At 48.8% G+C, this 26,339-nt stretch overlaps 1 protein-coding gene across 1 annotated transcript; it reads left to right on the top strand.

Moving 5' to 3' along the window:
- LOC115481620 (nicotinamide N-methyltransferase-like) lies at positions 1-25,368 on the top strand. Its single transcript, XM_030220910.1, has 3 exons — positions 1-258; positions 11,873-12,079; positions 24,760-25,368. The coding sequence occupies exons 1-3, from the start codon at positions 101-103 to the stop codon at positions 25,193-25,195; spliced, it is 801 nt and encodes a 266-aa protein (XP_030076770.1). The 5' UTR covers positions 1-100; the 3' UTR covers positions 25,196-25,368.
- The last annotated feature ends 971 nt before the right edge of the window (positions 25,369-26,339 follow it).

Raw genomic sequence — 26,339 nt, forward strand, 5'->3', positions numbered from 1 at the left:
TTTCCTTCTATATCCTGTGCAGCTGAACGCCTTTCATTATAAATGTAGCTGGGAGAAGTAGGAGAGACACACAAATTGTCTCCACTCTGAAAAGCCCAAAATGGCATCACACTTCTCTGATAAGCAAACTTACCAGAAGGATTTTGACTCCAAAGCCTACCTGGAGATGTATTATGCTGCTGAAAAGGGGCATCTTATTAAAGATGAGTATCTGAAATTCATACTGAAGAATCTCTTTAATACTTTCACTTCAGGTATGCCTATGATTTCCTCAGTTTGCTTTTTATCTCTTGGTTTTGTTTGTGTAGAGGAACTGGGTCAGGGTAGATTTGCTATACCTTTTCTGCTGATGTCTTCTGTGGTTTGTAAAGACTCAGAGGCTCAAACCCAGGAGTGACAGGCAGAGCAGGGAAAGATCGAACCCATATTATCCCCGGTCCCAGTATAGTATCCTGAAAGAGGTAGAAAACCTGGCATGTCCAGAGAAAGGGAGGGGACCCAGATAAGTAGATCCTTGGCAATTTCAGAGGCAATCCCTACAGACAACCCAGGAAGGGTCCCAAGATAGCCCAGGCTCCCTGGCTGACTAGGCAATAGAATATGGACACAGGTTGCAGGTGGGAGGTGGAGGGGCCCCTATGGACCAACAAGAAAGCAGAGATAGGGATGGAGATGGAGTGGGCTGACCAGGTAGTGTCTTAGACTGTCCAGAGACAGCATTTCCTGAAGAGAAGGAAGAAGTGGAGGTATCTCCAGAGTGAATGAAACTAGCTGTTAGGTGCTTAAGAAGCTGGAAGAATTCTTGTGTTTTCACAGAGTCCCGGAGGGAGGACCGGTGTTGGCTTATCTCCAGAAAGAGGGCTGGCGGGACAAGCCCAGCTAAGGATATGCTAAGGCTGCCAGTGAACCTGTGAAAAACTATTGACTACTTGAAACTGTGGAGTGAACTTTAAACTGGAAAAGTGGATGTACTTTGGTTATATTTTTTGTGTTTTTTTTTGGGAAAGAACTGTGCTCTGGGAGGGAGAAGGTTAGTGCTTAAAACAAACTGATTATAAAAGATCTTTACCTGAAGGGGGAAGGGGTGGAGTGTTCCTTCTTTTGGTTCTTCAGATGGTGAAAGAACAAACAGACAAGAACTGTGTATTACTGGAGGACTGTTTCTACCAAAGAATTACTGGTGTGGTGTGAGGGTATTGACTGCTCCAAGGGTGTCACCTAAAGGTTGAATGGAACTGTGATTAACCCTGATTGCTTTGTACTTTATGTGACTTTATTTTTACCTAGAGAGCTGCCCTGATAAGCAAGACTGAAATCCTGGACTGGATTAGAGGATTGGGATGGCAGTAATTTTGTTGTTGTTTTTCGAGGCCTGCTACTATTCAGCAGCTTCCCTAAGGAGACAAGAAAGACCCTAACCAGCCTTCATACCAGCAGTACAACCAAGGAACCTATTACAGGTTCAAACACTTGAAATCACAGGGAGAAATATTCAGAAAGCAGCAATGAGTGTTTTGTTACCTGTAGGCAGCGTTATTCCCACATATTAAGTGCTGAGCCAAGTCAGGCCACCAGAATTGAATATCCGGGTTTATGCTGCTGGCTATCTCTTATGTGCTTAAGTGTGATATTCAGCACTTAACTGCCCAAGAAATAAAACATAAAGATAGGACTGTCTTTTATATGGTCCGAATTGGTTGCTGTTTGAACACTCATATACCACCGTTAACAACTGAGTTCTAGGATGACTTGGTTTGGCACCAGTTTCCTGGAAGATTAGGTATTTATTTGAGAACTTTGTTTAATTGATGTGTTTTCTCTCTTATTTTAAATTGTAGTTCATTTTCTGTTTTCTGATTGTAGTTTTTAGTTTATAAACCAATTTGCCCTGCTTGTCAGTTATAGCAGTATATCAAGTTTGGAATAAATAAATTAACTTAGTTAAGTACTGAACATAAGAACATAAACATTGTCATATTGGGTCAAACCAAAGGTCCATCAAGCTGTCATGGCTCCAACCATGACTTGCGCCCCAGCTCACCTTCAGACGCCATAGACATTGGGCTGGGACCCATGTTGTTATCCAGAGTTCCTTTGGGTAGTGTTCCCCAGTGCCCATCAGGCAGTGGCCTGCTCTGGTGTGTCAGCCTGGGGTGCCGGTCCTCCTTGGGTGCGTGTGCGTGCCAGATGTCCACTCTTGTTCTTCCAGTGGTGGGAATTATTAAGGGATGCTCCCTTGTGACATCGTCAGTGGTGCCTATGATAGGAGTGTTCTGGACTCCGCTGGGATGCCTTCACAAGATGTCTTCTGCCTTGCCTTGTGCTTCTGTGTGGTTCAGTTCCTGCTTTAGCCTTGCCTTGCCAAATTCCTGCTTTGTTCCTGCTCCAGCCTTGCTTTGCCAAGTTCCTGCCAAGCTCCAGCCCTGCCTTGTCTCTGAGTTCCTGCCAAGCTCCAGCCCTGCCTTTGCTCCAAGTTCCCGCCAAGCTCCAGCCCTGCCTTCTCTCCAAGTTCCTGCCAAGCTCCAGCCCTGCCTTTGCTCCAAGTTCCCGCCAAGCTCCAGCCCTGCCTTCTCTCCAAGTTCCTGCCAAGCTCCAGCCCTGCCTTCTCTCCAAGTTCCCGCCAAGCTCCAGCCCTGCCTTCTCTCCAAGTTCCTGCCAAGCTCCAGCCCTGCCTTCTCTCCAAGTTCCTGCCAAGCTCTAGTCCTGCTTTGTCTCCAACTACCTGCCAGCTCCGGCCCTGCCTTGTTTCCGAGTTCATGCCAAGCTCCAGCCCTGCCTTACCTCCAGACTTTGCCCTGTCGTGGACCTGCCAGTCTTGCCTAGCTTTGAACTCTTGTCCTTGCCCTTACTAGCTCAGTCTTGCCTGGTCCTCGCCCTTCTCCTTGCCTTGCTTTGTCTAGTCCCTGCTTTGTCTCTCTTGCTTATTGCCTTGTCCAGTCCCGGTTGGATCCAGCCCTTGCCTTGCCCTTGTCTTGCCCTTGTCTTGCCTTTTCTGAACCTAGTTCTAGCCATGTTTCTTTGTCTTGCCTTGTTCCAGCCTCTTTGCCTTGCTTTTCATTGTCTCGTCTGGATTTGTTTCCCATCTTGGCTGTCTTACTTAGCCTAGTTTGTCCTGGTAGTACTGCCTTGCCTTCCCCTCCCCAGTCCTGCCTGGGTTCTTGCCCTGACTCCTGTCTTGTGCCAGCCCAGGGGATTTGTCTGCCACAGCTCCGGCTGCGATCTAATGTTTCACCGTCCTGCATCTGTGACACAAGCCCAGTGTCCAGTGGCTTAGTAAGGGGTGGGGGCGGGAGGGGCGGTCCGCCCCGGGTGTCAGCTCAGGGGGGGGGGGGTGCTCCCTGCCAGCTCCCCCCCTCGGCGAATCGACACCCCCCCCGACCAGCTCCCGCACCCTACCTTTAAAAAGAATATGGTGAGGTGAGGCGCAGCGCCACCCGCCTGCCCTGCACGTAAAAGAAATGTGGACTGTCGGGTCTTCCCTCGCTCTATCTGTCCCGCCCTATGCTGACACAACTTCCTATTTCCGCAAGGGCGGGACAGACAGAGCGAGAGAAGGCCCAACGGTCCACATTTCATTTACGTGCAGGGCAGGCGCGAGGCGCTGCGCCTCGCCTCCCGATATTCTTTTTAAAGGTAGGGTGTGGGAGCTGGTCAGGGAGAGGGGGGTGTCATCATGCTGCAACCGGGGGGGGGGGGGTGCAACGGCGAACTGCCCCGCCCCGGGTGGCAGCCCCCCCTGCTACGCCACTGCCAGTGTCCTATTCCAACAGTGGCCAATCCAAGTCACAAGCACCCGGAAAGATCCCAAAAGAGTAAAAATATTTTATGCTGCTTATCCTAGGAATACTGTCAAATGTGTAAGGCACTCCTCTACTACTACTGTCTATACTTACAAAATCAAAGGAAGTAGAGCACTCACTCGGAGTAATAATCAGCTACCTCTGTAATAATTGACAGCGCATCAGGAGGGAGTGACTCCGAAGATTTTTTAGACAGCAGACAACCATGTGGATCGAGAGCAAGAGGGAACAAGCGGGGCAACAATCGAGGACAACCCCGATCGCAACCTCGGACCCGGTTATGATTCCAGCAGAGTCAAATGTGATCAATTTATCAAGTGCCGCATTAACACCAGCAGAAACATCTCTGCTCTCTAAAGGATTATCATATGTACCAATGAAATTATTCGACCCCTTTCAATTTAGAATTGACTTAGACTAGTTCATACGAACTCTGCAGCTGAGAATTTACTTTGATGGGAAAGAGATCAAAGAGCCACGCTCCAGAGTACGTGACAAATCCCAGTGGATGCCGCCTATCCCGTTAGACCCGGTTGTCAAAGTGTTTAAACAATTAGTGCTCCGGGATGTGCACAAATTTTACAATAGCGAGTACCGCGGACCCAGAGACAATTTCAGAAAGGCCGAACGTCAAGCTTTGCATGCTTTAAAAAACAACAGACATGTGGTAGTGAAAAGAGCAGACAAGGGCGGTGCTGTGGTGGTCATGGACAGAGAGCATTATGTGAATGAAGTAGATTCTCAACTAGCAGATGCTTCGGCTTATCAAGAATTTCATGTAGACCCTACACATGAGTTGCAAAGGACAATTAAGGAGATCACACAGATTGGTCTTGAAGAAGGGTTCTTGACAGTTAGAGAGTTTCAGTATTTAAACAAAAAAACACCCATGATTTCTGTACTGTACACATTACCCAAAATACACAAGGATGTACAGAACCCCCCAGGAAGACCCATTGTGTCCTCAAGAGGATCCCTTTTAGAACCTCTCTCTGTATAAGTGGATTCATTCTTAAAGGAGTTCGTGACAAGTAGTCCATCTTTTATCAAAGATACCACACATTTCCTAATTATATTGCAGGAAATCCAATTATCAGATACTCCGGTGATAATGGCAACATTAGATATTAAATCTCTATATACAATGATCCCTCAAGATGAATTATTAAGAGAGGTTGGAAATGTATTGGACATTCGTCCAAGACCACATGAAGTTTCATCTCAATTTTTGTTGGCATTAACCAGATTGGCACTATGTAAAAAAAAATTTTCAATTTAAAGGCAAACTGTTCTTGCAACGATCGGGGGTGGCTATGGGAGCGACATTCGCTCCCATATTAGTAAATCTGTTTATGGCGGCATTCGAAGATCAGTGACTGTGCAATTGCCCATTTCAGTCCCAGATTGGCATTTGGCGTCGTTTCATAGATGATGTTTTTTTTACTATGGCAGGGCAATAAGGACGAGTTAACGGATTTCCATTTATGGCTTAATTAATGCCACTCCAAGATACAATTCACTTTGTCGTGGTCACACACCAGAATACATTTCTTGGATGTTGAAGTACAACTAATACATCGGAAGTTTACCACCAAAGTATTTACGAAACCAACTGACAAGAACACGTTCTTAGAGTTCGATAGTTGCCATCCGAGAGCGTTGCGTGAGAGTCTCCCTTTTTCACAGTTTCTTCACTTCAAAAGGATCTGCACATCACTAGATGTCTACAAGATACACGCACAACAATTCAGTGCGAAATTGGAACAGAGAAAATATCCACAAAAATTGTCACAGCAAAATGGAGTTGTCGAGGATCCCAAGATGACATTCGTGGTGAGATTTGCCCCAGGAGGTGAAGCAGCAGTGAGCATTATAAGACAACATTGGGATGTGATGAAATCACATCCACTGTTTGCTGAACACCACCTGAGAACTGCATTCTCATGATCAAAGAACTTGAAAGAAATTCTAAGCCCAGCACAATTGCCAGAAGATGTTGTAGCCACCTATAAACCAGTGTCTGGACATTGCAAATGCAATAAAGCACATTGCAAGACATGTGATTTAATGCAGGAGACAGACAGTTTTACACACAATGGTCGATCATACAGGTTAAGACACCACACTACATGTCGTACTTTAGGGATTAGATATTATATACGCTGCCCATGGAACAAAGGTTATATAGGAAAATCGATGAGATCATTGCATGCGAGAATGACTGAACAAGAATATTAGCTCAGAATATAGGGGCATTGTTAGTTCTACATTGTGTGCAAAATGGACATACCATCGACGTTTTAAAGTGTATGGTGATCAATCATAAAATTCCTGCGTCAAGGGGTGGTGATTATAATAGACAATTGTTGCAGAGGGAGACTTACTGGATTTACCATTTGAACACTTTAGAACCAGAAGGGTTAAACTCTTATTTACACTGGGGGTGTTTCATTTGATTACAAGCAGACACCAGGAAGTGCATAGATAGATCAGCTGTTTCCGGTTAGTTGGTATAAAAAGACGCTGCCGCCATAATGAATCTCTGGATGCATGGTGACAAGAAGGCAATCAGAAAGTGAGCCGGTGAGCCGGGGGCATAATAGAATGTTAATACTTGTTATAAGCCATTCGCCTAGGATTTCTTATACTCTATGTATCATTGCAGATTTGGTGCTAAGACTCCCCCTTGACAAAGGTTGAACAGCGAAACAGGCACCTGTCGGGGAAAGAGAGCACACCGGCAGATACAGATAAGTGTTGTTTAGCCCCCAGCAGTAACAGTATTAGCCTCCAACATCAACAGTATTACCTCAGAGACCTCAGAGTGAGAGGACTATCAAAGTAAAGTCTATAGTACATTAAGTGACTAACGCAGTCTATAGCAAATTAAGTTCTAGGAATTAAGGAAAGGTGGTGGTGGTGGTGGTGGGGGTGGGGTGAGTCTATGATTAAAAAAACACACGAGCAAAGGTTCACTGTACGGGTGAAGTGAAATCGGCCGTGATGAATATATGAAAATCCTCCCTGATTATCAAAATGTTAATTATTACAGAGGTGGCTGATTATTACTCCGAGTGAGTGCTCTACTTCCTTTGATTTTGTAAGTATCCTAGGAATAAGCAGAGAATTTTCCCAAGTCCATCTTAATAATGACGTATGGACTTTTCTAATGGGAAGGCATGAAAGGGGGTGTGGTGGGGTGTGAAAGGGGGCGGGCGGTGTGTGTGGTGGGGGCAAGGCATGTGTCCTCCTTTTTGGGGGACAAAATATGGTAACCCTAGTCCTGCCTTGCCTTCCCTCCCCAGTCCTGCTGGGGTTCTTGCCCTGACTCCTGTCTTGTGCCAGCCCAGGGGATTTCTCTGCCACAGCTCTTGCTGCGATCTAACGTTTCACTATCCTGCATCTGTGACACAAGCCCAGTGTTCCATTCCAACAGTGGCCAATCCAAGTCACAACCACCCGGAAACATCCCAAAAGAGGAAAAATATTTTATGCTGCTTATCCTAGGAATAAGCAGAAAAATTTCCCAAGTCCATCTTAATAATGGCGTATGGACTTTTCTTATGGGAACTTGTCCAAAACCTTTTTAAACCCTGCTAAGCTCACTGCTTTTACCACATTCTCTGGCAACCAATTCCACAGTTAAATTAAGGGCTGAGTGAGAAATATTTTATCCAATTTGTTTAAAATGTACTACTTAATAGCTTCATTGTATGTCCCCTATTTCTTGTATGTCCTGAATATCGACACAACTCCTGAAGTGCTGACTCTGCCTGCAGACCACCCACAAAATAGCTGGCTTTCTCTTTAGTGGTCTGTGTGATACTCAGTGGAACTAACCAGTTAAGTGCTGCTGAATGTCAACGGAGAGCCTCGCACAAACGATCTAACTGGACAGAAGTCAATTCTATACGACCCTTTCAATATCAACCCTACAGTTGTGAATTGAATTTCTACTTCACCCTTCTGTTCAGATCGGTTGATATGTCTTTTTTAGTGGTGAACTGTGGAATACCAAAGTATTTACAAAACCAACTGACAAGAACACGTTCTTAGAGTTTGATAGTTGCCATCCGAGAGCGTTGCGTGAGAGTCTCCCTTTTTCACAGTTTCTTCGCTTCAAAAGGATCTGCACATCACTAGATGACTACAAGATACACGCACAACAATTCAGTGCGAAATTGGAACAGAGAAAATATCCACAAAAAGTGTCACAGCAAAAAGGAGTTGTTGAGGATCTGTCAGACCAAGAACTTTGTACCAAGTAGAGCGCTGCCGAGCCTGGTACTCGGACCAGGTTCTGCTTGGAGGCCGGAGAACCCTGGGTTTCACCTGCGCTGACTGTCGTTCCCCAAAGGTTGAAACCCTAGGTGCGGGTGGCCTTCAGGGCTTATGAGATGGAGCAGGAAGCGGGGTGATGAATGTGACGACCAGACAGGCAGCAGGCAAGAGAGTGATCCAGGCACAGGCAGAGTCAGTAGGCAGGCAGCAGACACAAGAGTAATCCAAGTACAGGCAAGGTCAGGAGGCAGGCAGCAGGCACGAGAGTAATCCAGGTACGGGCAGAGTCAGTAGGCAGGCAGCAGACACGAGAGTAATCCAGGTACAGGCAGAGTCAGTAGGCAAGCAGCAGACATGAGAGTAATACAGGTACAGGCGGAGTCAACAACGAAGAACAAAGTAGAGGAGAAGCACACTACTGAGCAAGTAACACCTACCAAAGTAGAAGCTGAAGCAAGGAGTCTAGGGAGAGCTCAGCTGATAAAGTGCTGGCATCTGACATCAGCAGGGAGAAGGGGCACAGCCATAGGACAAGAGCAGGGGAAGGAGGAGGAATCGGAAGACCAATAGGAGAGAAGCAAGGGAAGCCAGGCAGAGGAAGAGCAGACCCAGGTGAGTGGAAGCAAAGCAATCAAGGAGCCTGGAAGCCAGGCAGAGAGAGAGAGCAGAGCCAGGTGCATGGAAGCAAAGCAATCAAGGAGCCTGCAGCCAGAGAAGAACTACACACACATGGCTCAGGGTGCCAGTCAAGTGTGTGTGTTGACGGGACCCTGCGGAGCCCGAGGACGCTGCTTGCGTTGAGGTAGGGGACATGACAGTACTCCCTCCTTAAGGAGGCCCCTCTGCCTTGGTCCGGGTTTGGATGGGTAGCGGGTATGGAACTCGCGGATCAATTCAGGTGCATGGACGTTGGCAGCGGGCTCCCAGGAATTATCCTTGGGACCAAAATGCTTCCAGGATAGCAAAGAGAACAGCCGTCTCCTTTGACGTATGGAGTCCAGAACCTCATCTACCTCGAATTCAAGATCCAGCTCGGAATCAGGAACGATGATCTTCTTTGGCTCTGGGTGCCATTTCGAGGTCAAGAATACCTTTAACAGGGACACGTGGAAAGCGTTGTGGACCTTGAGATTACCTGGTAACTGGAGACGATAAGTGACAGCTCCCCCCTGAGATCGTACTGAAAAGGGTCCAATGTATCGGGGAGCAAACTTGAAGGAGGGTAATCGGAGTTTCAAGTATTTGGTACTAAGCCAAATTTTTTGTCCAGGTTGAAAGGTTGGAGCAGACCGCCTCTTACGATCTGGGAAAAGCTTGTATCTAGCAGCGGCTCACTAATGATGTTGTTGGACCCTGCTCCAAATGTCCCGGATATCAGTGAGGGTCTGTTGGAGCTGAGGTGAGGCTTGGGTCTGAGGGATTGGAAGTGGTAGTTGTGGGTGGTGCCCATACACTGTAAAAATGGTGACGTATGAGAGGCAATGTGGAGACCATTGTTATAGGCAAATTCAGCCCAGGGGAGTAATGTGGATCAATCATCCTGTCGGTTATTAGTATACATTCACAGAAAGATCTTGAGAGTTTGATTGACCCGTTCCACCATTCCATGGGTCTGTGGGTGGTATGCGGATGAAAAATGGGTGGTGGTGCCAAAAGCAGAACACAGTGCTCTCCAGAATCTAAAAGTCCCCGATCACTTATGATCCGGAGAGGTAGACCATGTAAACGAAAAACATACTGGATGAAATTCTTGGCAAGAGTAGCAGCCGAGGGGAGAGATTTCATGAGAATGAAATGAGCCATATGGGAGAATTGATCCACCACTACCCAAATGACCGTGTGACCTTGGGACAGTGGTAAATCAGTAACAAAGTCTATGGATACTGTCAGGCTTTCAAGGCAGAACCTGGGTTTGTGAGCCCTTGGGTCGCTACCGATAACCGGCAGCGGCAGGAGAACCACCCAAACAGGCAGCAAGGCGAACCACAATCAGATGGGCACAGGCCGGACTGGAGCAGCTGGACTGGAACAGAAGCAATAAGCAGTAAGCAGGAGAATAGTCCACAAATCAAGCAGAGTCTTACTGGCAGGCAGCAAAGTAGAATAAACCAGGAAATAAATCAGGGTCTTGGGCAGGCAGCGAGCAGTAGAATAAACCAGGAAACAAGCAAAGTCTTGGGCAGGCAGCGAGCAGTAGAATAAACCAGGAAACAAGCAGAGTCTTGGGTAGGCAGCAAACAGAAGAATACTCCAACAAACAGGCAGGGTCAAGAGCAGGATAAGGAGTAACAGAGTAGCACTGCAACAACACTCACCGACGAGAAGCTCATCAGACGACCTCTGTTGCAAACGCAAACTAGAAAGTTTCCAGGTGGTTAATAAAGGCAAAATACCAGGGAGGTCACCAGGTAAGGGTGCTGCTTAGTTCCAAAAATCCCAAGACAGTCTGGAAGGCTGGAAGATCTGGACCGGACCGGAATGATTTCTGGAACATGGGAAACAACAAGCAGATAGTCCATCGCAGACACCAGGTCTGACCACCAGGTGGCGAAATGAATGACAGCATGAAACATGGGCACAATCGTGACAGATACTTCCTGCCAAGGGAGCTGTGGAACTGGCAGTGGCTGTCAGAATCCCCACGGCTTGCCAGGAGAGAATTTGTTTCGGGCACAGATGGGACAGGTGGAAACAAAATGTAAGACATCCTGAGCCATGTGTGGCCACCAATTGTACTGAGAGATTAAATGAAAAGTCTTGCGGAATCCAGAGTGACCAGCAAACGTGGAGGAGGGTCCCCATTTGAGAACCTTCTTCCTGGACTGGGGTGGAACAGAGGTCTTCGTGCTGACAGAGGGAAACTACAGTCGTGGAGGCAACACAGGCAGGATTAAGCATGGGGTAGGATTCCTCAGGTTCTTCGGGAGGGTTGAAGGCCCTGGATGGTGCGTCAGCCTGAATATTCTTTTCAGCAGGTCAAAATACCAGGCGGAAGTTAAAACGGGCAAAGAAAAGAGACCAGCGTGCCCATCGCGGGTTTAGTCTCTTAGCATCCTGAAGGTATAGGAGATTCTTGTGGTCGGTGATTACTGTGATGGGGTGCAAGACCCCCTCCAGGAGATATCGCCATTCCCGGAGAGCCAATTTAAGGGCCAACAATTCCCGGTCCCCAATGGTGTAGTTACACTCTGCCGGAGAAAGGTTTTTGGAAAAAAAGAAACAGGGATGATGCTTGCCAGAGTCTGAGGTTTGAGACAGAACGGCCCCTGCCCCCAGCGAAGAGGCATCCAACTCTAAAATGAATGGTTTTTTGATATCCAGGCTTCGAAGCACAGAAGCAGAGAGAAAGTCTTGCTTTAAGATGGTGAAAGCCTCCTGGGCCTCCGGTGTACAGTTCCGCACATCAGCACCCATTCTGGTCATTGCGGTAAGAGGGGCAGTGATAAGGGAGTATTGATGGATGAACTGCCGGTAGTAGTTAGCAAACCCCAAAAAACGTTGCAAGGGAACCATTCTCATGTGCCAATCTCACAAAAGTGCCCTCTAAAATCTAAAGATGCCATTTACAATGGTGCATCCGCAGTTGCAGTATGAACTATTCAAGGGAAAACATTTTGGAACACACTGTGGAACTCCTCATTGCTCCTTCCCCTACTCTAATCCTAGTCTAAGGTACAGAAGCAATGTTCTTTTTTTCACCTGTCTATGCTGTGTTTGTGCTTTACATGATGAAGGTTTCATCATGTAAAGCTCATAGTGTAAGCATTCAGTTTCTGACTTCTCTGTTGCAGGGGGTGTAAAGGGAATCTCCTTATAGACATCGGTACCGGTCCTACCATCTACCAGCTACTTTCAGCCTGTGAGTCCTTCAAAGAAATCATTGCCACAGATTACACGGATCGGAACCGGCAGGAGCTTGAGACATGGCTGAAGAAAGAGCCGGGAGCCTTTGACTGGAGCTCAGTTGTGAAGTCTGTCTGTGAACTGGAAGGCGACAGGTATGGAAACAAACTGAGTGAGGGCACAGTCTTGCTTTCGTAGCTGCAAGAGCTGGAACATGGACTCCAGGGCTCTCTCATACAAATGTAAACCCCCTAGTCGTGGAGCAGGTAAATTTGAATGATGGAAGGAATAAATATTAGTGTCACAGTTTTAAATAGGGTTCCCAAATAAACTCCACACAACCAAGGGATTTAGCAAGAAAAAATATTAAAGGTTTTATTAATGGGTAAAAGGGATAGAGGGTAAAGTAAATAGAAACACTTGTTGGTTATGTTTCTTAAATGTTAGTACCAATTTTTACAGGTTGATGGTATTAAATAAAATTAGTGCAAGATGTTAAATGCTTTGAAATAAGTTACAAAGGAAATAAAGGCAATAACAATTTTAAAACTACAATTACAGTCACCAAGAATCACAGTTATCAAGGATCACATCTATCAAGACCCCAACTCCACACCTGCAGTAACCCAAAACATCCCACAAATGTACACAGCACTAATCAGTGTACTCAGATCTGATATATATAGTTTTCAATTTGTGTGCACACAATAATATTACCGGTATATCAAATCTTCGCTAGCATCGCTGCTTTCTTGCGTTGGGTACCTTAGTCTTCGTCAGTCCACTGGTCCAGGGACCCCCGATACCTACTATTCTGACTCAAAAAACTCAAAAAAGGAAAACCTTGACTTTCTGTGGAACTGGTGGACTAACTAAATTCAAATAAAACAGATAAGCGGGGGAAACTCCTATCTAACCCGCCCAAAACATGACCCCTTTTGTTTTGTTCTGTTACACAACCACCCCAAATCTCACTGATGGAGGGCTACACTAACTCCCCTAGAGGCAGGCACTCACAGGACTCAAGGCATAGGCATGGCAGCTGTTCCCCAAGGCAGGCTTTTGTCTGGATCCCCAGAGGCAGGCATAAACAAGAAAAACACAGTGTTCACTTTTAGTCTGGCCACTCAGTGCAGGGGGATGCCTCTTCTCTCTCTCTCTTTGTAGATGCTCAAACCAGCAAGCTTCTGGGCTAGATCCCTTCTGAAGCAGGCACTCAAAAAAACACAGTCCCTTTTCTTGTCTGGGCACTCAGTGCAAGGGGGGGGGGGGCTGTCTCTCTGTCTCTTCTTGTGGGGCTGCTTCTCATAAGCCTCTTCTTTACAGGACAGTCCCACAGCTGGCTTTCTCTTCAGCTCTGCAATGCTCCCCACACACTCCAGACCCCCTTCTCTAGGGTTACCATTTTGTGTCCTCTGAAAAAGAGGACACATGTCACGCCCCCTACCCCGCCCCCGCCACGCCTCATGTCCCGTCCCCGCCACGCCCCCTTCAGGTCCGGGTTCCGCCCCTATTCCCCCCCCCCGTCACATAGTCCCCTCCCCCCCATCACATACCCCCCCCTCACTTACTGGTGGTCTAGTAGAGTCTTCTCTTCGGGGCAGGAAAGAGCCCCCTCTTTCCTGCCCGGAGCGCTGCCTGCCCTTGCCTGCTGCATCCTCCTTGGTATGGCTGGGGATTCAAAATGGCCACCGAGAGTTGAAGCGGCCTCGCGAGAGTTCAACTCTCGGCGGCCATTTTGAATCCCCAGCCAGACCGAGAAAGATGATAGACAGGGGAGGCAGCGCTCCGGGCAGGAAAGAGGGGGCTCTTTCCTGCCCCGAAGACGTCACTAGACCACCAGGGAACATGGTAAGGAAGGGGAGGGGACGGGAGACCAGGTCACCAGACCCACGGCGCCGATCACACGCCCACCGCACGCACGCGCCTGCTCGCACCCGCGCCCACGTTTGTCCAGAAATCCAGACAAACGTGGGCGCGGGCAAAATCCGCCGGACGCCCCGGACATGCCCTCAAAAAGAGGACATGTCCGGGGAAATCCGGACGTATGGTAACCCTACCCTTCTCTTTCCCCTCTGCTGCTCTCTCTGCCTACACACTCCAGACCCCCTTCTCTTTCCCCTCTGCTGCTCTCTCTGCCTAAGTGCCCGTATTTCTTCAGGACTCACCAGCTCTCTCTTCATCTGGAGTTCATCAGTGGGTCCTCTATCAGCCTGAGCATGCCCCTCTCTGCCTGAGTCCGATTTCTTCTCTCAGGCCATGCTTTCAGCCACCTTCCTTTGTCTGCTCTGCTCTGTTGTAAAACTTTTTTTCTTTGTTCCACTCCTCCTGCCCCCTGGCCCCCTGGATTGGCTCAAATTTCGCGCCAATCTAAGGATCAGACTGCCTCCTGCCACCTCATTGGTCCAAATTCGTGCCTCCTAGCAGATCCTGGTTCCTATTGGCTGACTCTCACACTGTCCCTCCCCTAGTTCCCAGCTTGCTTTGGGTACCTTAGCCAGCAAATCAGGAGCCTTGTACTGTGCTCTTAGACAGCCAATCGCAAAATTTGTAACAAGTCTGCCCTTCTCTCACAGTTACTAACTGCTGAAACTTTATAAACACACATCTAGCATTTATGGACACCTGAGTTCTTTGTTTCCATATCATCAAGCTGATCAATCCATAGACTGGTGGGTTGTGTCCATCTACCAGCAGGTGGAGATAGAGAGCAAACTTTTGCCTCCCTATATGTGGTCATGTGCTGCCGGAAACTCCTCAGTATGTTCTCTATCTCAGCAGGTGGTGGTCACACACAGCAGCAGCTCTGGCTAGGCCTCCAAGCCTAATTCTTAGGTTTTGTTGAGTGCCTGGGGTTGAGGGCTCTTTTGAGCAAGTGCAAACCTGGTGGTGCCAGGTCCCTCCTTTTCTCCCCCCTCCCGCTGGCTCCGTTAAAAAAAAAAAAAAAAAAATTTGAACGTCCTTAAAGGCGTTTATTTCGACGTTTATTTAAACGTTTATTGCAGCTACTCACTGGGACACAGGTCGTTACAGCTCGGAGCGGCAAGCAGGTAATTTTTACCTTTTTATAGCGGGCAGGGGGTTCCCCGATTCTTCTCCTCGTGGCATATGGCGTCGGAGGGCGAGGGCGCAAAGAGTCGCTCCCCGGATCGCTTGAGCGCTTCTAGAGGGGATGCGGGGGTCTTAAAGCCTGATTCGCCCTTGTTGGGTGACAGTTTCGTGACCGATGAATGTCCCGGTCCTTCCTCCGGCGTGGCGGTTTTTCCCGCCATAAACGCCCATCCCCCGCTCCTCGCCTCCGCCATCTTGGCCGGCCACGCGGCTCGGACGGCTTCTTCTTGGACCGCCCTTGAGGTTGGAGACATTAATGCCATGAACGCCCTTAATTTGGGCGACGGCACAAAAGCGGCTAAAGTTAAGCGCCGTTCTTCCCGCGCGGCTCCTTCGCGGAGTGTCGCGCCGGACGCCATTTTGGATGCGCAGCATGTCTCTCCCCTGCTCTTGCGAGCGCCGGTTGAGGGTGCGTCTAGGGCTGTAGCCCAGGCTGCGGAAGTGCACAGTCTGGGGGGTTTTTCCCCCGAGTTTGTTTTGCTGCTGCATCAGGCCTTCCTTATGCAAAACGCTGCCCCTGCTCCCTCGTCTGGTAAAGAGGTTGAGGTTCCCAGAGGTAAACGCCCTCGGGTTGATTCCCAGGCCTTGGAGGACTTTGTCTCCTCCGATGTAGATGAGGGCAGCGTATCTGAGTTCTCCCAACGGTCCTTTGCGGATTCCTTGGAGGAGACGGATCCCCGCTCGGTTGGAGCGGATGACCCCTCTGCAGCGCGGCTTTTTAGCTCAGAGGATTTGCCCAACCTGTTGATACAGGCCATGGACACTTTGAAGATTTCCTCTCCGGAGGACGTCTCTCCCTCAGCCCCTGTTGGCTCTGCCATTATGCTGGGGACGAAGCGCCCACCTAGAACCTTCCACGTGCATGATGCCATGCACACCTTAATTTCGGCTCAATGGGATGTCCCTGAAGCGAGCCTTAAAGTGGCTAGGGCTATGTCCCGCCTCTATCCTTTGACTGAAAGTGAACGTGAGGCCTATCTGTGGCCTACCGTGGATTCTTTAATCACTGCGGTGACTAAGAAAACGGCGTTGCCGGTGGAAGGTGGCACGGCCCTAAAGGACGCCCAAGACAGAAGATTGGAGGCGGCCTTAAGGTCGTCCTTTGAGGCGGCTGCTTTAAGTTTGCAGGCCTCAGTTTGCGGCTCCTATGTGGCCAGGGCGTGCCTGACTATGGTGCAGCGGGCTTCCCCCTCGGATCATTCCTTGAGGGCTGATTGGCCGGCCCTGGAATCGGGCTTAGCCTATTTGGCAGACTTGCTGTATGATGTCTTGAGGGCCTCAGCTAAAGGCATGGCTCAGACAATCTCTGCGCGGTGGTGGCTTTGGCTGAAACATTGGTCTGCTGACCACGCCTCTAAATCCCGCCTGGCTAGATTGCCTTTTAAAGGCAAGCTGCTCTTTGGGGTCGAGCTGGACAAAATCGTGACCGATCTCGGCACGTCTAAGGGCAAGAAGTTACCAGAGGTCAGGGCTCGGGCTAGTACTCGTCCCGGTACCTCCAGAGGACGGTTTCAGGAAGCCCGTCGGTACCGCCCGGGCAGGTCGGGTTCCTCTGCCCCCTCTTCCTTTAAGAGGAATTTCTCCCCCAAGCAGCATTCCTTTCGCAGAGACCGCCGTCCCGGAGGTGCTCCCTCCGGTCCTCCCCCAGGGTCTCGTACCCAATGACGGGGCCTTGGTCCACGCCCCAGTGCAGATTGGAGGACGGCTGTCCTCGTTTCTGGGCGAGTGGACCACAATAACTTCAGACGCTTGGGTGCTGGAAGTCATCAGAGACGGCTACAAGCTAGAGTTCTGCCGACCCTTAAGAGACGGGTTTGTACTCTCTCCCTGCAAGTCTCCGGTCAAAGCTGTGGCAGTGCAGCAGACTTTGGACAATCTGATCCGCCTGGGTGCGGTCGTTCCGGTGCCAGAAAGTCAGCTTGGCAAGGGGCGTTACTCCATTTACTTTGTGGTACCAAAGAAAGGAGGTTCTGTCCGGCCTATCCTCGACCTCAAAGGGGTCAATCGGGCCTTGAAAGTGCGGCACTTTCGCATGGAGACTCTCCGCTCTGTTATAGCGGCAGTGAAGGCAGGGGAGTACCTGGCATCCTTGGACATCAAGGAAGCGTACTTGCATATTCCCATCTGGCCTCCTCATCAACGCTTTCTGCGTTTTGCAGTCCTGGGCCGACACTTCCAGTTCAGAGCCCTCCCGTTCGGGTTGGCTACTGCTCCGCGGACCTTTTCCAAAGTAATGGTGGTCATCGCGGCCTTCCTGTGAAAGGAAGGAGTACAAGTCCATCTTTATCTGGACGACTGGTTGATCCGAGCCCCCTCTTATGCAGAGTGCGGCAAAGCTGTGGACCGGGTAGTTGCTCTTTTGAGCTCCCTGGGATGGATCATCAACTGGGAGAAAAGCCAGCTGCGCCCGACTCAGTCCCTGGAGTATCTGGGAGTTCGATTCGACACCCAAGTGGGCAGAGTGTTCCTGCCAGACAATCGGATTGTCAAGCTTCAGGCTCAGGTGGACCAGTTCCTAGTAGCCTCTCCTCTTCGGGTTTGGGACTATGTGCAGCTGTTGGGCTCTATGACGGCCACGATGGAAGTAGTGCCCTGGGCCAGGGCTCATATGAGACCACTACAACAATCTCTGCTGCAGCGCTGGACTCCGATGTCGGAGGATTATGCTGTGCGCCTTCCCTTGGACCCAGCAGTGCGCAAGGCGCTGAGCTGGTGGATGCAGACAGACAAGTTGTCTGCGGGAATGCCTCTGGTGACCCCGGAGTGGATTGTCGTCACGACGGACGCCTCTTTGTCGGGCTGGGGAGCCCACTGCTTGGGAAGGACAGCGCAGGGGCTCTGGTCTCCTGCAGAGGCAAAGTGGTCTATCAACCTCCTGGAACTCAGAGCCATTCGGTTGGCGCTTTTGGAGTTCATCCCGGTACTGGTGTTGAAGCCGGTACGGGTCCTGTCGGACAATGCCACGGCTGTGGCCTATGTCAACCGCCAGGGAGGTACCAAGAGCGCCCCTCTAGCCAAGGAGGCTATGAATCTATGCCAGTGGGCAGAAGCGAACCTGGAGCAGCTGTCAGCGGCCCACATTGCCGGAGTCATGAATGTCAAGGCGGACTTTCTCAGTCGCCATACCTTGGAGCCCGGAGAGTGGCAGCTATCTGCTCAGGCGTTCTTGGACATCACGAAGCGCTGGGGCCAGCCGAGCCTAGATCTGATGGCGTCATCGGCCAATTGCCAAGTGCCGCGCTTTTTCAGCAGAGGACGGGACCCTCGATCCCTGGGAGTAGATGCTCTTCTCCAACAGTGGCCGACACAAGAGCTTCTCTATGTGTTCCCGCCCTGGCCCATGTTGGGCAGGATGCTAGACCGGGTGGCAAAGCATCCCGGCAGGGTAATCCTGGTGGGTCCGGATTGGCCCAGACGTCCCTGGTATGCGGACTTGATCAGGCTCTCAGTCGACGATCCTCTGCGGCTGCCAGTGGAGCAGGGCCTGTTACATCAGGGTCCCGTGGTGATGGAGGATCCCTCCCCCTTTGGTCTTACGGCCTGGCTATTGAGCGGCAGCGTCTGAGAAAGAAGGGCTTCTCAGACAAGGTCATCGCCACTATGCTGAGAGCGAGGAAGTGCTCTACTTCTACTGCTTACGCCAGGGTTTGGCGTATATTTGCAGCGTGGTGTGAAGCAGGCTCTCTTTCTCCCTTCACTGCTCCAATTTCTTCAGTGTTGGCGTTCCTGCAAGAAGGTCTGGAGAAAGGCCTGTCGCTCAGTTCCCTTAAAGTCCAGGTAGCGGCTCTGGCTTGCTTCAGGGGCCGCCTGAAGGGTGCTTCCCTGGCTTCGCAGCCAGATGTGGTGCGCTTTCTCAAGGGAGTTAATCACCTGCGCCCTCCTCTGCACTCAGTGGTGCCTGCGTGGAATCTCAACCTGGTGCTAAGAGCATTGCAGAAGCCGCCTTTTGAACCCTTGTCGAGGGCATCTCTGAAAGACCTGATGTTGAAAGCAGTCTTTTTGGTGGCTATCACTTCAGCCAGAAGAGTTTCCGAGCTCCAGGCGCTCTCATGTCGAGAGCCCTTTCTGCAGTTCACTGAGGCAGGAGTGACTATTCGCACAGTGCCTTCCTTCCTGCCCAAGATTGTTTCTCGCTTCCATGTGAATCAGCAGCTCTGTCTCCCTTCCTTTCGTAGGGAGGACTACCCAGAGGAGTACTCTGCTCTTAAATATCTGGATGTGAGACGAGTCATCATCAGATACTTGGAAGTGACCAATGAGTTCCGGAAATTGGATCATCTGTTTGTCCTGTTTGCAGGTCCTCGTAAGGGTCTGCAGGCTGCTAAGCCTACAGTGGCAAGATGGGTCAAGGAAGCCATTGCAGCGGCTTATGTGGCCGCGGGGAAGGTGCCGCCTATCCAGCTGAAGGCTCACTCCACTAGAGCTCAGGCGGCCTCGATGGCAGAGGCCGGGTCCGTCTCCTTGGAAGAGATATGCAAGGCGGCAACTTGGGCTTCGGCTCATACATTCTCCAAGCATTACCGCTTGACTGTGGCTGCACGGGCGGAGGCCCGGTTTGGAGCTTCAGTGTTGAGGTCAGGGATTTCAATGTCCCGCCCTGGGTGAGTACTGCTTCGGTACATCCCACCAGTCTATGGATTGATCAGCTTGATGATATGGAAGGTAAAATTATGTATCATACCTGATAATTTTCTTTCCATTAATCATAGCTGATCAATCCATAGCCCCTCCCAGATATCTGTACTGTTTTTATTCTGGTTGCATTTCAGGTTCAAGTTTAGTCTTCAGTTACTTCAGAAAGATTTCGTGTTCAAGTTTTTTCACTTGGATTCTTCAAGAGTTGAGACGAGTTTGTGTTACAGTGAGCTGCTGCATTCCTCTCCCCTCCGTTTTACAGGGCTGGATTGAGATTTAAATTCTGCCGGCACTCCCTCCCGCTTCGTGCGGCTGTAGGGCAGCTTTGTACCCCTCCCGCTTCGGCGGTGTTAGGGTCAGTCAGCTCCTCCCGCAGTTGCGGTTGCAGGATAAGCCAGATCCCCCCGCATCGGCGGGTGTGGTGTCCCTCCCCCGCTCCGCGGGGATGAGCTGGACGGATTCCCCTCCCCCACTTGTGTGGGGATGAGCTGGGTTAATTCCCCTCCCCCGTTTCGGCGGTGGTGAGCTGGGCAGAGTGTCCCTTCGTGGGTGTAATTCTCTAAGTGCTGAGTCCTGCGGATGGAGCTTTGATATCGACATACTGAGGAGTTTCCGGCAGCACATGACCACATATAGGGAGGCAAAAGTTTGCTCTCTATCTCCACCTGCTGGTAGATGGACACAACCCACCAGTCTATGGATTGATCAGCTATGATTAATGGAAAGAAAATTATCAGGTATGATACATAATTTTACCTTTATAGCAGTGCTGGAGCATTCTAAACACTCTAAACATTCTAACAAAAGGTGCTAGCATTGTTGCTGGCTCTCAACTTGTCCTCTGTGTCTCCCTGCTCTCTGCAAGATGCCCCCTTCCCAGGAAAGAGGGGGGGGGGGGAGGACAAGGTAAAAGCTTCTTTTCTTTTCTATATTTACACAAACAGCTGCTTTTCCAGAGTAGAGAATTGCACTAACCAGGGCTGGCACTTCCCTTAGGTGACCAAGGCAGTTGCCTAGACTGCCAATATTTTGGAGGCACCAAAAAAGGCTGATATTTAAATTTTCTCCTCTTTCCGATCCCACACCCAGCTTATGTGCACTCAGCATTAACTTAAGGCAAAAACACTGTCGCTGCAGTTGGCAGTAAAGTCTGCACAGTCCCCAGACTGCCAGAAGTCCGGTTCATATAGTGAAAGAGCAGCTGCAAGGGGACAAATGGGTCATCATGCATTCACCGCAGCCAGTTCCAGTGAGTTGCTGAAGCATATCTGTTGGTAGTGGGGGATGCAACAGGCAGTGTGGAGCCTTTAGAAGAGGAGGGCAGAAAGTGGAATTAGCAATTTCACGATGGCCACATATGTGTGTTATAGCTTGTAGTGGACCTGCAACCTAGGCCCTCTGCTGGCCTCCTACCCCACTCTACTGTAGGTCTGACATGGGGCTCAGGCTGCAGGGTAGCTGGGCAGGCATGGTCTCTGCAGTAATCCAATTATAGCCCTAGTCTCTCTCTACGAGACTGCAAAGGTATGAGGGAGAGAAGGGTCTAAGAGGCAGGTAGGAGAAACATTAAGGATTGAGCTCCGATAGGATAGGGTTACCATATGTCTGGATTTACCCGGACATGTCCTCTTTTTGAGGACATGTTTGGGCGTCCGGATGGGTTTTGCTAGTCCGCCCGTTTGCCCAGATTTCTGGACAAACGGGCGGGCGGCAGGCCTATCCTAGCCTCCCCTTCCCTTACTTATTATCTACTGCCCTGGTGGTCTTGTGACCTGTTCGGTGCAGGAAAGAGCCCCCTCTTTTCTGCCCAGAGCGCTGCCCTTGCCCTGCATCCAGTTGCTGTGACGGTCTCAGGATTCAAAATGGCCGCCGAGAGTTGAAGGTGACGGGGGGGGGGGGGGGGCAGGGGAGGGAAATATGTGACCCGGGGGGAGGGGAATATGTGACAGGGGGTGGGGTGAGGATGCAAAGGGGTGGGGCATGGGTGGGGCAGGTTGCGGGACATGTGTCCTCTTTTTGAGAGGACAAAATATGGTAACCCTACGATAGGAGAGGGGAGCTGGAGGGTAGTGGAAACATTAAAAACTGGGGACTGGTTGGAGGGGAAAAGACTGGAGACAAAGGGATTAGAAAAGTGTCACGTCTGTGGCCGTGCCCCCTCTCAGACTCACCTTATTTCCTGTGGTCAGCTTCTGAGCTGGCTTCTGTCTTTTCTTTGTGAGTTAGTTCTGTCTCTGTCTCTGTGTGCTGGCTGCATTAGATTGTCTGTGTGCTGTCACCCGTTCCAGATTTCAGCCCAGTCTGGTCCGGATCTTCCAGTTGCCTGGTGATTGTTGCAGAGAGTCTCAGCTGCTGCTGGGCTTATTAGCCATTTTGAAACCTTTCTGCTTTGCCTTTGCATCGTCTAAGGCCCTGGTATGTTGGTGCTTGCTGCACTTCTGCCCAGTCCAGTTTATAGTTTGTATTCTTGCCTGATTCTAGCTTAGTCTTTGTGTAGCTTTGTGTCCTGTACTGCTTGTTTTCTGTATAGCTTGTTTCCCAGTCTTGCTCTTGTTTGTATGTCTTTGTCTAGTGCTAGGTTGTCTGTGATTTTCCCCTGTTTTAGTAGCTGCTTGCAGCTTTTAGTTCTGTCTCTTATCTATCTGTGTTTGTTCCCTGTTTCAGTGGCTGCTTGCAGCTTTCAGATCTGTCTCTTGTCTGTCTGAGAGTCCTAGTCTAGTTTTCTGCCTAGCCTCCCTGTGTGCCCTGCTGTCCCTGTATGTTCCTTTCCTCTCTGACCCTCAGTCCTGGTTCAGCCTAGTGGGTATCCAGTTCTGCCTTGCCCAGTAAGTCCTGCCGGCCACCTGCAGCCAGGAGCTCAACTCCTGGTGAAAAGTGGCCAAGTGCAGGTGAAGTTTAAGGGTACCTGCTCTGCTCAAGTCCTGCCTGTTCCAGCTGGTTTTGCCTCTGCTGCAACCCCAGTCCGGGATTCCAGTCCTGTTCTGCCTAGTCGCCGGTGTGGGGTGGTTTTGCCTGCCACTGCCGCTCCTCGGCAGTGGCCCAAGGGCTCACAAACCCAGTTTACAGCTTTGAAAACGTGACAACAAGCGAATATGGGCACAGGATTGGATGGGGTGGAGAACATTGGTGGGGGTGGGGGTGGGGGGGGGAGGAAGAAGTTTGATAATTTGCCTTGGGTGCTTTATACTCTTGCACTGGCCCTGGCTCAAGCACTCTTTAGAGGGAAGTACTTGTTCCACAAAGTTGGGAAGGTGATTGCTGCTGTGGAGGCAAAGCCTACTGACCTCTCAATTGTGCTAAAAAATTCAGTCTTAGTGGGGCATATTCTCACCTGCCTCTGCTTCCTGCTCTACCAGATTGCTTTTGTGGCTTTTTGTGGCATTGCGTGTGTTGGGAAACTGTAGGTAATGCTGGAGGAACTGGAATATATTGATTTTTGCATACTCTCAGTTAATGAAAGTTTGCTCAAATATTCACCTTTGTCAACTTTTTCTCTCAACTTAAGTATTTATTACATGAACTTGAGCACAAGCTCTTGCAGAGCAATTCTCTCATCTGTGAATTAGGAGGGATGCACTGGAAGACAGGCACTGGTAAAGACAAATGTTAGATTTACTTGAGGGGGGCATATTCAATAAGTGGGTGCCTCCATTTAGGTAGCCCAAGGACACTGGTAGGAGCCTATTCTTTAATGGCATCTGGGTGTCCAGGGTCCATTATATCATCACAGCATAACTTGGTATTAGCTGCAGTTACAGCAGCCACCGTCTTGGCGTAACTGTGGGCCACTAAATGTGGCCAGCAGGAGGTAACTCACAATGTTCTATAAGCTACACGTGTAAGTGTGAACCCCATCCACGCTCTACCCACATGAAAGCCCCCTTCCATATATGCAGTATGTAAGTTAAGCAGTTATTTGCAGAATAGCATCCGGTAAGTGTACACTTATGATGCTTGTAAGTACAAGTATTCTAAACATTTGTGCTTTTAATGTCCCAACTTGGGATTCAACAAAGAATAATCGCTTTGCTATCGCGCAATCTTATTATCAGTCACCTCCAGACAGGAGGTAACCTTAGAAGAAAAATCACACAGCTGAAATACTCTGCCTCTAAAGAGATCCTCTGGGTCTCTTCCACACATCAAGTAAAGTAACTTCAGAGGAAGGCGTAGAAAAAACACTACAAGATACTTCTGGCAGAGTCACAGGTCATAAAGCTCCAGCCAAGGGTTCCTCTAAGGATGGTGGTCCAATAGTCACTGCCTAAGCCAAATCTCATGGGAAAGGAGAACCATCTTGGGTATCACTTAATACCAACGGGCTCTCAGGAGGAATAGGAGGAAATGTGGTAGGTTGATCTCTTGAACTAAGAGAGGCTCCCAAAATAGGGCTGGAAGAAGTAGTCCCCTCAGTGTTGACTGCTGAGGTAGACCCTAACATCAGGAACTATGATTTGGATTATTCTTCACAATATGCATCACTTTGCGTTTGTGCACTATAAAATTTATCTGCCATTTGGATGCCCAGTCTTTCAGTTTCCTAAGGTCTTCCTGCAATTTTTCACACACCGCATGTGTTTTGATAACTTGAATCGCTTCGTATCATCTGCAAATTTGATCACCTCACTGGTCATTCTGATTTCCAGATTGGGTTTCACCCCACTTTTGGGAGGACAAATAATTAAGAATATAATAAAAATCTGGATTTGAAATAGCTATTGTTGTAAGAGGTCCCTTGACCTTCATCATAACGATTCAAAAGTCCGACTTACACACAAAAATTATTGGTGGTTGAAGAATTATTTATTTTTATTGTGGTATCATAGACTGACCTTTCCCAGCTATATCTTTGTTTAGATGTTGCCAACTGCATAGCACCATGGTGATCAGAGCAGACAGTCAGCAGCACTATCCAGTTAATTGTCGCTGAATATGTGCTCTGGGGCTGGTCAGTGGAATTTAACCAGGTAAAAGCACTTCCTACTTGGCAAAATCCCCCTGAGTATTGATCCTAAGGATTCAGGCAGTGAAAAATTAACCCACAATGAACTGATGTGAAGGATTTGTTAAAGTTCTTATTCTCTTACAGGGAAAAGTGGGCAGAGAAGGAAGAGAAGCTGAGGAGAACAGTGGCACAAGTTCTGAAGTGTGACGTTACTGAGAAGAACCCTCTGGATCCACTGGTCCTCCCTCAGGCTGACTGTCTACTAACATGCCTGTGTCTGGAAGGTGCTTGTAAGGACCAGGACACTTTCTGCTGTGCCCTCAGGAATATCTCTTCACTGCTGAAACCGGGAGGGCATTTAGTAATGGGTGGGGTGTTAGGATCAGACATGTATATGGTTGGAGAGAAACCGTTTTCAGTGTTGTCCATAGACAAGGAATTTTTGGAGAAAGCTGTCTCTGATGGAGGCTATGTAGTAGAAAAGTTTGAAGTGCAGCCCCGAAGTGATATGACAGGATTTCACTTGGCCCGTCATAACGCTGCCTTCTTTGTTCTTGCTCGAAAGATGAGCCTTAAGTAGTCTTCCTGATGAAAGTACCATATTCTGTCTTACATATCCCACAGGTACTACATGAGTTTACATTTTGAAAGGGGCCAGGGATTATATTTGAGTGCAGACAATACAAGCTTTTACATGCAGAATGATGATTTTATTGGAAATATGTTTATTGAGCAAATAAAAGCATATAAAGTACAAAGTGAGTCTGGTACATATTTTGACAAAATTAATCCCCCAACCTTCCTCCCCCTTCCCTCCAAACTTCATAGCAGACAATAGTAACAAGGTAACATATTAATGAATCCACCAATCATGACAGAATGATGATTTTAAACAACAAACACCACTCATCATATATTTTTAAATGTTTAAAGTCATTTTATTTCTGAAATCACAACAATTCAACGATATCAAAAATAAAACGGAAAGGAAACAAAAAAGGTATTTGTCCTGAAACTGGTCCAACATATTTTTAAATCTTCAAAGTACCAGATAGAAATGAAAAAAAAACAAAAAAAGATTTGTTTGTCCTTATCACACTGGTCAACACATATTTTCAATGAGTTACAGGGTCCCAGAGGCAACCGTAGAGTTGTGACAAGGACTATCTGTATCAGACTTATCAGTTTCACCATCAGTGAAGAACACTTATAATGCAGCTTGATCTGTCAGGTGCGTTCAACCTTGTAGATCATACTCTGCTATTAAATATTTTGACCATTAGAAGCACAGCTCAATACCACCATGAAGCTGTCCTTTCATGGCCTTTAGTTGTTGTAGACACTCTTTTGGTGCCACATTCACTGACTGTTCGTGTAGCAGATATGTTAAATGCCATGAGCACTTCATTCATATTTATTATATTTCCAGGTTGAATATTGTCTTTCTTTTGCTTCACCATGACAAAGTCATGGAAACTTTGCGCTTTCTCTTTCCAGTCACCAGGTAGCTTTTATCCTACAGTTGTTCTTGCTCTAACAGATAGTCCATTTCTCCTCATGAAATTATGGATTCAGTTTCTTCCTCCATTGAAATCTGTAAAATTCATCTGTGCAGCTAACTCTGTGGCCTTCCGTTTAATGTTTCTAGTGGAGACAATACTGCAGTTTACTCTTTGTAAAATTACCCATTCTTTGAGGTTCACCTCTATGTCCGGCCATTTTGG

This window comes from Microcaecilia unicolor, chromosome 12, assembly GCF_901765095.1.
Source record: "Microcaecilia unicolor chromosome 12, aMicUni1.1, whole genome shotgun sequence".
In the NCBI taxonomy this organism is placed as follows: Eukaryota; Metazoa; Chordata; class Amphibia; order Gymnophiona; family Siphonopidae; genus Microcaecilia; species Microcaecilia unicolor.

Excerpts from the sequence above, each read along its gene's own strand:
- LOC115481620 (XM_030220910.1), top strand. The coding sequence starts at position 101 with ATGGCATCACACTTCTCTGATAAGCAAACTTACCAGAAGGATTTTGAC. Across the intron at positions 259-11,872 it reads AATACTTTCACTTCAGGTAT|GGGGTGTAAAGGGAATCTCC; the intron begins GCCTATGATTTC and ends TCTCTGTTGCAG. Across the intron at positions 12,080-24,759 it reads TGTGAACTGGAAGGCGACAG|GGAAAAGTGGGCAGAGAAGG; the intron begins GTATGGAAACAA and ends ATTCTCTTACAG.